This window comes from Fukomys damarensis, unplaced genomic scaffold (assembly GCF_012274545.1).
Source record: "Fukomys damarensis isolate Sample0158 unplaced genomic scaffold, DMR_v1.0_HiC HiC_scaffold_33, whole genome shotgun sequence".
Lineage (NCBI taxonomy): Eukaryota > Metazoa > Chordata > Mammalia > Rodentia > Bathyergidae > Fukomys > Fukomys damarensis.
Window position 1 is genome coordinate 54,525,246 of NW_022900945.1, and position 10,182 is coordinate 54,535,427.

The window sequence follows — 10,182 nt, forward strand, 5'->3', positions numbered from 1 at the left end:
GGCAGGGCTGTACCCGGGAGCCAGGATCGCCGGGGTGGGGACAGGACAGGTGGGCGGGAGGGGCACAGCTTCCACACATGCGCACGCCCACACACACGCGCACACTTGCCCTCGCCCTCGCCACGGCGCGGCCCCTCACAGGCGTCGCTGAAGTACTGTGGGTTCTCGATGATGTGGCCTTGCAGCCCCGAGCCTTTGCCCTCGGCAGGGGAGAGCGAGCTGCCCCCCAGGGTCATGAAATGCAGGGACATGGCCAGCCCGTCCTCCGGAGCCATCACGGCAGGGCCTGGGGAGGACACAGCCACGTGGAGGCCACAGCCCCCCCCACCTCTGAGGGCCAGGCCACCCCCCTCTGCAGTGGGAAGCCAGACAGCGGGCGGGGAAGGGGCGGCAGCGGGGCCTCTCTGCCTCTGGCTCCTGTCCAATCCCTGGCCTCATGGGCACCAAAGACCCCCCCAGAGCCGAGACCTCCCAGACCCACTTAGTGTTTGACTGCGATCCAGACACCAATGAGCAGCTGCTGCCTCTGAAACTACCCTGCAGCAGGCCCGACACTCAGCCCATACCCAGCCCTCACTGGTGCCCCAAACAGTCACATACCCTAAAAGCCACACCCCACGAAGACAACCAGGAGGAGCCCTGAGGAAACAGCCCCCAGCCCCGCGCTCACGGTTGATCCCGAACTTGTTTCTCTGTCCACATTTGTTGAGCACAAGGAGCAGGGCAGAAAGGAAGAGGCAGGCAAAGACAGCCAGGCCCACGGCCACGGAGACCTGGGGGCGGTCCGAGGCAGAGCTCCCTGCACCCCGGAGCGCCCAGCCAAGGACCCGGCCCGCCTCCCGTGCCTGGGCCTGCCCTCCATCTCCCGCTCCGCCCGGAAATGACACCCAGATCCCACCTCCCTCCTCGTCCTCCTATCCCAAGCCCTGTCCCAGACGTCACCTCCCGGCTCACCCCCAACGGCGTGTCCTCTTTCCTCTCCACCGGCTGTCCAGATGTGCTGTTGGTGTCTGTGGGGACAGGGCCGGAGCTGTGGCTCCCAGGGTCACATCGGTGCCCCTCTGTCCCTGCCGCAGCTGCCCAGACCAGGGACATCTTGCCCTGCCTGGGCCACTTACCCACAGGTGAGAAGGACACTGCAGCGGGAGGAGAAAGACTGTCAGACGGAGGAGAGAGGAGTCCCAACCTGGGGACTGGGCTTCACCTCCCGGGGTTGGGCAGAGACCTGGGGTGGGGGAAGAGGCGGAACCGGGCACAGCCCCCCGGCTCTCTCTTCAGCCAAAGGGTGGAGGATTTGGGGTGGTGGCAAGGAGCCAGGGCGGCTAGACACGGCTCCTTTCTCTTGGGGCCAAGCACCCCAGCTTCAGGGCCCCAGGAGGAAAGAGCTAGGCCGCCCGCTCTTCTCCCCACCACCCCAGCACGCAGGAGCAGAGCAGGGCCGGGCCGGGGCTCCCGCCCGCACCGGGGATGGGGTCCTCGGGGTTGAACTGAAAGGGGTTCTCCATGAAGGCCGCCATGATGGAGTCGGCCGCCTGGCCCAGGGGGTTGGAGGCCAGCAGCGTGTAGTTGCCGTTGTTGACGTGCGTGGGCTGGTTGAGGCGCAGGCAGCCGTGGCGCGCGGTCTCGTTGGGTGCCGACTCCAGGAACTGGGTGAAGATGAAGCCCGTCTCGTTGAGCACGGAGCCGTTGAAGAGCCAGCGCAGAGAGGGCGCCGGCTGGCCGTCCACGGAAAAGGGGATGCACCAGTGGTGCTGCTCCACCGCCTTCACCAGCTTCACGCTGGCTGGGACTGCGGGGTGGGGGTGCGTGAGGGCCGCGCGGTCTCGTTGGGTGCCGACTCCAGGAACTGGGTGAAGATGAAGCCCGTCTCGTTGAGCACGGAGCCGTTGAAGAGCCAGCGCAGAGAGGGCGCCGGCTGGCCGTCCACGGAAAAGGGGATGCACCAGTGGTGCTGCTCCACCGCCTTCACCAGCTTCACGCTGGCTGGGACTGCGGGGTGGGGGTGCGTGAGGGCTGAGGGCAAACTCGGGAACTCCAGGCAGGCGGTGGAACCACTGAGCTGCATCCCCGGCTGACACTAAGTCTTAAAAAGTCTGAAGCAGGTGTACAGTATTCAGGGCTTAAAGCACTGAAGCCGAAGACCTAGAGAAATGTGGTGCCAGCATCCAGCAATGAAATACGGGGAGCCTTTGGACACGAGGTCTAGAAAAGTTAAAGTGTAATGAAGTTTAAAATGGGACAGGAGCTGGGCGTGGTGGCTCACACCTGTAATCCCAGCACTTGGGAGGCTAAGGCAGGAAGATCGCTGTGAGTTCAAAACCAGCCTGGGCTACATACTGTGTTCCAGGGCAGTCTCAACTACATAGTGAGACCCCCCGTCTCAAAAAAAAAAAGATGGAATCGGAGATATACAAACTTTTTTTTTTCTTCAGTACTGGGGATTCAACCCAGAGCCTTTGCACTGAACTACATTCCCGGCTCTTTTTATTTTGTATTTTGAGGCAGGGTCTCAGTCACTAAACTGCCAAGACAAGGCTCAAACTTTCAATTCTCCTGCCTCAGCCTCCCAGAATGGTGGTATTATAGGCATATGTCCACATGCCTGGCCCTTTAAAAACTTTTTGAGAAGAGACATAGGGTGTGGGTTACAAACAAATCCAGCGTAGGCCAGGGATGTATCTCAGTGGTGCTGCACCTCCCAGGCAAGTACCAGGTGCTGAGTTTAATCCTCAGTACCAAAAGAGAAAAGAAAATAAATAGATGAACACTGAAAAAGTGAAAATCTCTCAAAAAATGGGAGAAAAGTATAGGTGGATGTGGGTGATAACACCTATACTCCCAGCATTCTGGGAGGCTGAGGCAGGAGGATCACAAGTTCCAGCCCAGCGTGGACAACTTAATGACTTTGCAAGACTGTGTCAAAAATTAAGAAGAGCTGAGGATATAGCTCAGTGTGAAGGATTCAATCCCCAGCATTGAGGAAAAAAAAACTATATGTATGTATAAATAAATTTATACTGGAATTCTGGCCAACATTCATACCAGGCCCTGGGTTCAATCTTCAAACCAAAAAAAAAAAAAAAAAAAAGGAAGATGCAGCTCTTGGTTTGGGTTCTTTTCACAGAAAGTCCAGGCTCTGATTCATTCTAGCCCTTCACACCCAGTTTGCTGCAGTACAGACACGTTAGAAATCCCATGCTGGGCCAGGCATGGTGGCGCACACCTGTCATCCCAGCACTCGGGAGGCTGAGGCAGGAGGATCGCTGTGAGTTCGAGACCAGCCTGGGCTACACAGTGAGTTCCAGGTCAGTCTCCACTACGTAGTGAGACCGTCTCAAAAATCAAAAAAAAAAAAAAAAAACAGAAAGAAATCCCATGCTGGGCACCAGTGGAGATGCAATGCCAGTCTTAAGGAGGTCATTTGCGGCCCAGAATAAATAAGTTCTAAATGACAGGGAAAACTACACTGAACTGAACTACGTGTGGGGCGAAAGCCCTCAGGAGGGACAGGCGCACAGGACTGCCCTGGAGCAGCGGGGACTAGGTAGCTGGCCCTGGGCAGGGGCCAGAAAGAAACCCATCTCCATCCCCCTGGCCTTGAGGAGCCCCAGGACTCCCCCAAAGGATCAGGTTTTCATGGGAATCTGCGAACAGCTGGAAAGGAGCAGCTGTGGAGACACACACCCACCCCTCCCTCAGCCCCCACCAGTCCTCTCTGTGGGACGAGGAGCGAAGGTGGGTGCAGGGCGTCCCAGGAACTCACAGGAGACATTGACCTGGACGGAGACCTCAGCCCGGCCCACGTCATTCTCGGCCCAGCAGGTCACAGTCTTCCTGTTGAGGTCACGGGTGACATTGACCAAGGTCAGCTCCAAGGACGGCAAATCCCCAGATTTCTGGATTAGGGGAAAAGGGGGAAATCAGAAAGGGTTTCAGCAGGCTAGGGGCCGGAGGAGGGGCTGGAGCTGATGTCTCTGGGGCTCTTCGGCTCCAGAGGGAAAGGAGAGCAGGGGTGAGGGGAAGGAAGGGACAGAGGGTGAGAGAAGACAGTTTGCTCACACACCGATCCCAGATCACCTGTCTCACGATCTGATAAACCTGATCCAACACCAGTAACCTCAAAGTAGGCACAAAACACCCAGACCAAAGCTAAAGCCACCCACCTGAGAAGCATTAGATGTCATGAACCCCAAGTTCAACATCCGCACGCAGCTCACTAGAAAGCAAGTAGAACCTGGCCACTGAGGCATTCAGGTTTCTCATGCCGTTCTGGCCCACTGTCTTGGCCCCGGGAAGGTCAGACACCAGGAGCTGGCGCTGATCACAGGCGAGATAGGAGGAAGGACAGTGCCATTGCCTCTTGGGGCAGGTGACAGAGTGAGGCGCCGTGACTTGATTTGGAATCATCACCAGAAGACTGAAGCAGGTTGGAGTCCCTTCCTTAGACAATTCCGAATCTTGCTGAACTGTGGGGGTTTTTGCATGTGCATTTTGAAAGGTGAAGAGGTGGACAAAAGAAGCTTTTTATATTTTGAAAATATAAAATAAATGAGGTGGTGTAGGGATACCACGTATCTGGAACTTTTGGTTTGTTTTACTTTGGTTTTAGCTTTTTGAGGCGGGGTTTCACTATGTAATCCAGACTGGCCTTGAACTCAGTATGTAGCTCAGGCTGTGTTCAGACTGGAGATCCTGCAGCCTCAGCCTCCTCACACTGGCGTTACAGGTGTGCAGCACCACTCCCAGCTTTCTATCTGGAAATTTCCCTGAGCATGTGTGACAGGAGGCAAGAGGTTCCACCACCTCACGGGCGACCTGCTCTCCTCGGTCGCCTCAGTCCTCTCTTCGGGATGAAGAGCGGGGGTGGGTGCAGGGCGTCCCAGGAACCCACAGGAGATGTTGACCTGGACGGAGACCTCAGACCGTGGGGTCTGGGTCCCAGTTACTGCTCCTCTCCCTGAATGGCTTCCCATCCCTTACTCACCTAACTGAGGGGAAGTGGCCTCTTTCCTCTTCCCTGAAACTCAGTCAGGCTGGGACCTTTCTTTAGGGAGTTCTTAGGAAATGCAGATGTTAGCAAACACATGTTTCCCAAAGAGAAATCACAAATGGGGATTTCCCAAAGCAGGTAGAGTTAAACTATCCGCGTGCGCGGGCATGGCCAGGTCCTGTCTGAACCTCTGCATCACTCCTGTCAGCAGCCTGACCGCAGAGTGGAAGGGTGAGGGTCCCTTCTCTGGTTCTGGACCCTGCTCAGGGCTGCAGGGGTTCTTTCTTCCGCGTGTCCCAGGGGCCTCCAGCAAACCCTGCTTGACTGTATTCCCAAAGCGAGGCCCAGCAGGCTGAAGGCCACACATCAGCCCCCCGGACCACACCCCTGTCCCTGGCTCCTGCCACGCAGGTGGGCACAGCCCTTTTCAGACCCTGGTGACCCCGTGAACAAAGCCCCTTGAATCAGCTGTGGCCACTCTGGCTGCCCGTGACCGGCTAAAGCCAGAGGGCAAGGCTGGTGGGTACCCAGAGACATGTCTGGAAAACGCAGGCCAGAGGATGCCTGCAGGCGGCCAGGCGGCCAGAAGCTGTGGCGTCCACCTCCTCAGTTTGCAGATAAGAAAAGAAACGGCAGGCAGGCTTAGGATTTTTCTAAAATCACTCCAAGAACTGATGCAGCCCAAGCTGCGCTTTCCTCATTGCTGTGGTCCTCATGCCCAAGAGAATGCTGCTTCCGGGAATCCAGGAAAAGACTCCGAAGACCCTGAGAAACTGGCCCTGGACATATTGTGACCCTCCTGGGCCTGTTTCCTCATCTGGAAAGCGAGTGTGAGGCACAGCCCACTAGGGCCGGCTCACTGCAGCATGTGACCTGCGGCCCCCTCGCGGGCAGCTGGCTCTGCACTCCCCGAGAGGGGCCCTAGGCTTTGGCGGAGGGTCCAGCCTGTGCCTGCTGTGTGTGTGCCCGCCTCTGCTGTCCTGCGTGTTTTCTCTGCTCCCTACTTGTCTGCTTGCCTCTCTCTGCTCATCTCCGTCCCCTGCGCCCCGGCCCGGCCCCTCTGGGGCAGGGGAGGGGCTGGGAGGCTTCTCACCATCACCGTGGCAGATTCCTGCACCTCTGAGAGGATCCAGCCGGCCTGCTGCAGGTCCCGGCCCTGCACACGGCACCGCAGAAGCACGCTGTCCCCCACATCCACAGAAGCGTTGGACACCTGTACCTGCAGCGTGGGGACACCTGGCCACCAGGGTGTCAGGGCTGTTAAAGCTGGGCGTGGCCGTGGAACCCCACCTCAGGCGTGTCCTCCCCACCGGCCTCAAGGACCCCAGCCTAGGCAGTGCCCCCAACTTGGTTCTGCAGCCCCTGCCAAGGGCCATGGCCCAGGCCCCTTCAGTGCTTGCTCGGGGCCCCTGCTCTGGGGCGGTAGCCCTGTTTCCCGTCCCCTGCACCTACCGCAGCTGGTGTTGTGGCTGAGCGGCAGGCTCTCGTTCCCAGGCCCCAGGCAGCTCAGCCTCTGGGTGCGCATTCCGCCCAGCCCCTCCTCTGCCCAGCGCCACAGCCAGTGCAGGGCGCAGGAGCAGCGCAGGGGGTTCCCGGACAGGATCCTGGGGAAGGGCAGAGTAAGGGGCAGTTGTATGGGCTGAGAGCCACAGCCGGTGGAGGGCCCAGAGGAGAGTCTAGGGCAGAGGGGCTGGGGACAGTCACCAGAGAAACAAATGCAGGAAGTTGAAGCCAGGTTACAAGGGCTCCCCACGAAGGCAAGGGCCCTCTGGGAGGCTCCTGCAGAGACCCCAGGCCCTGAGTGCTGCCCACCTCTCCCGTGCATCCCGGGCCTGTGGTCTGCTCAGCGCCACCCCAGTCACACACACATCCCCCCCGTGGCACCCAGGTCACCCCAACAGTGGTCGCACAGCGTCTGCTCTGACGAGGTTCACAGGCACACACAGGCCCCGCTCTCTGCTCTCCAGCACACTACCCTCAGAGATCCCACCCCCAGCCCCGCCAGTTCACACAGGCCAGAAGCCCCCACTCACAGCTCCTGTAAGGACAGGCCCTGTACTGCTCTCCAGGACAGAGACTCCAGAGCATTGAGGGACAGGTTCCTGTGGGACGGAGACGACCCCATGAGCCTCTGACATCCGGGCACGGGGTGCTGGGGCAGCAGGTCAGCCTCCAGTGGTCCACCCGCTCCCTGGGCCAACAAGAGTTAACCCCACTTAACCCCCTCCCCAGACCCCAGTCGGGGGAGGGGAACAGCCGGTCCCCTCCCCCACGCCTCCTTCCCGGCCAGCCCCAGCTGGCAAAGTGCTGAAGCCACAGCTGGGGGAAGGGGCTCCATCTGTGCTCCGCTGCGGAGAGAAGGGGAGGACTGAGGCTCCCACACTCCTCTGCCCCTTGCCAGAGGAGGACCAGGCCCTCAAAGTACTTCCTCAGGTCCCCTCCCTTCCTCCTTCCTGTCCCTCCACCACGACTACCAAATTTGAAGCAGGAAAAGACCCCTGGGCCCCAACTCCCTGGGTGGAGATGGAGACTGGGCCCCATGGGGCCGCTGCAGGCCAGCAGGAAACGTGGGAGCCCTATGCTCTGCGCCTGCAGCTGGCTGCAGCTCCTGCACCCCTCTTCCTTGGAGCAAAGGCCCTGATCTCCTTGCCCTGTGGCCCTAGTGTGTGAGGGCTGACTGGAGAGGTCCCTTGCACAAAGACCAGGGATATCACCACTGTGGAGACAGAAAGAGCCAGCTGGACCTCTGTCCTGCCTGGGGGCGGTGACCTTAGCACAGAGACCTGACCCTGCTGGTTCTCAGGATGCTCAGCTATACACGGGGGACAGCACGATCTCTGCAGCGAGCTGACTGTAAAGACTCAGTACAGGAGACTGAGAAGTGGGCGTGGATGACACGGTCTTTCCTGAGGGCCCAGGACCCAGTGAGTAGACAGCAGCGTCACGCTGTGAACGCAGGCCCCTCCAGCCCAGGGAGGGACTGCCAGCCAGCCAAGGTTATCTCCTGGCCATCCCGAGCCCGCTCAGTCCTCTCCGGGAGAAGTAGCTGCGACTCAGAGAGCCAGGGCGGGTGGCTGGCTGGTCTGAGACCTGGCTCTGAGGACGGGTGTCTACCTGAGCCCCCGGAGGCGGGACAGCCTGTGTGCGGATGTGAGACAGAGGGAGAGTGCTGAGGAGTGGGGGTGGGGGTGTTTCTCCACCTGCTTCAGGGCACCTCCCTGGGGAGGGCCCGGCCCGTTCGCGGGGCGAGTCTGGGTGTCCCCAGCCCAACACTCACAGGCGACGGAGCTGAGGCGTGAAACGGAAGGCTTCCGGTGCCACGTGACGGAGGCCACTCTTCACGATGGTGCTGGGGAGGGGCGGTGATCAGCCTGGTCCTCAGCTGTCTGTCCCGAGCCCCGCCCTCCCCGCCCATCCTGGTCCCCCGTTCCCAGGGCTGAACCTGCAGCCCTGCTTGTCACTGAGTGCCCAAGCCTAGCTGGGCCTTGAGGACCCCCGAACTCCCCGATCCCCAGCCTCTCAGGTCCTCCCAAGCCAACTTTTGGGCCCCCGGGGTCCAGGCCCAAGCCCCACCCCGCACAGCCCCTAGCGCCTCACAGCTCTCTCAGGTCACCCAGGCCCTGCAGGTCGAGGCGCTCCAGATCCTGCAGGCGTTGCTGGTTCTCCACATAACTGTGGGGATAAGGAAGGTCATCGAAGTCCTCGTGCCCCAACTCCCTCATAACCACAATGCACGTCTGTATGCATGCACACACATATGCACTATTCACACAGACCCACATGCGTAGACACAGGCATGCATGGGTATGCAGGCGCACACCTCCCCCAAGTTGCCACATGCAGTCTCACAACCTCCTGCATGTGAACACATACGTATCTCTTACACTGTACACACGCCCAAGATGCACACGCACACAGAGACACAAACATATGCTCAGGGAGGCTGCAGCTCCTGCACACTCACACCCGCCCACATGCACGCAGGGATAAGTGTGTGCACAGACACAGGCTCACATCCTCACACACGGACACAGGTAGGCAAAGCTCACAATACCTCCACTGCACACACGTGCACATGCATGGAGACATGCACACACACTCACACACACACCAGTCTTTCCAGGCTTGGTGCTCTGCCTCTGTACCAGGCCTCCCTGCACATGCTGCACCGTGGGGGCCATGCTGAAACACCTGCTTCCACCCTGGCAGAGGAAGCCCCGTGGCCACAAACGTGTGTGCTCCCAAATGTGCCCGCTCAGGGGCCATTCTCTGGGCTCATCTCACACACACAGACGCGCCCGCACCCACGCCCAGCCTGCTCTGGCCCTGCAAAGCCCCAGCCCCTTCCCTTGCTCAAGCAGCAACCTCTGCACACACTGGGCTTTCACAGAGCAGGCAGGAAGCAGAGAGGCTGTCAGGTAGAGAACCCCAGACCCTCCCTATGCCAGCAGAGCCCTGGAAGGGGAGAAGGGCAACAGGAGGATGGAGCTACAGGGTGTGGGGCAGGAGCAGCAAGGACTGGCCGGCTTATAGGGCTGGCGTGGGAAGGCTGAATGGAAGGGGGCAGGAAACAGAGTGAGACATGAAGGAAAAGAAAGCAATAGGAACAGACAGGCAAAGAAAGAGGGTGGCAAGGAGAAAGGCGGATAAGGAAAGAGGTAAGGACAGAGCCAGGGGAGTGAGGGAGGAGAGAAAGAAAGAAAAGGAGGCGTGGGGTGCTGAGGGCTGGCCCAGCCTGGTTCCTGGATGTGGCAGCCAGAGGGTTCCTGAGAACCCCGTTGTCCTGCAGTGGCATGTTGGCGTGCAACACACGCACACCAGAGGCCCTGACTCATGCCAGATCTGAAAACCCCACTATCTTTGGACTTTCCCTGGATAAGGGCTAAATAAGGAAAAACCAGGACTGGCATAATGGACCCATCTCCTCTCCCAGCGGTGGCCCCAAAAGAACAGCCAGGCCCCAGGGCCTCGGTCCCCAGAGGCGAGGCCTGGGGAGGGCAGGTCCACCTTGTACCTGAAACCCCCAGCCACAGCCAGCAGGTCTCAGGCTGTTGGGACCCATGGAGATGGGGAGGCTGTGCGGCCGGTGCGTGTGCACGCTATCAGGCGGTGTGCTCAAAGCTGCCTCGTTCGTTTGGACTCATAATCAATCTGTCTATTCGAGTCCATTATCTCCTTGTTAGCTCCGCGGG

The 10,182-nt window shown here is 59.6% G+C and overlaps 1 protein-coding gene across 2 annotated transcripts in view; it reads right to left on the reverse strand.

The window, feature by feature from the left end:
- Ntrk1 (neurotrophic receptor tyrosine kinase 1) overlaps positions 1-9,073 on the reverse strand; it is a 14,406-nt gene extending 5,333 nt beyond the window's left edge. The window contains exons 1-12 of one of the 2 annotated variants that reach the window (XM_019210597.2): positions 8,588-9,073; positions 8,268-8,339; positions 7,024-7,092; positions 6,443-6,594; positions 6,084-6,226; positions 3,764-3,896; positions 1,857-1,989; positions 1,463-1,656; positions 1,119-1,136; positions 955-1,010; positions 671-773; positions 110-286 (exon numbers count right to left, since the gene is read on the reverse strand). In XM_019210597.2, coding sequence (XP_019066142.1) covers positions 110-286; positions 671-773; positions 955-1,010; positions 1,119-1,136; positions 1,463-1,656; positions 1,857-1,989; positions 3,764-3,896; positions 6,084-6,226; positions 6,443-6,594; positions 7,024-7,092; positions 8,268-8,339; positions 8,588-8,829 — 1,492 coding nt within the window. In that variant the 5' untranslated portion in view covers positions 8,830-9,073. Of the gene's footprint in view, positions 1-109; positions 287-670; positions 774-954; positions 1,011-1,118; positions 1,137-1,462; positions 1,790-1,856; positions 1,990-3,763; positions 3,897-6,083; positions 6,227-6,442; positions 6,595-7,023; positions 7,093-8,267; positions 8,340-8,587 lie in introns of both variants that reach the window. The other variant, XM_010643781.3, reaches the window with a different exon arrangement.
- Positions 9,074-10,182: the final 1,109 nt, after the last annotated feature.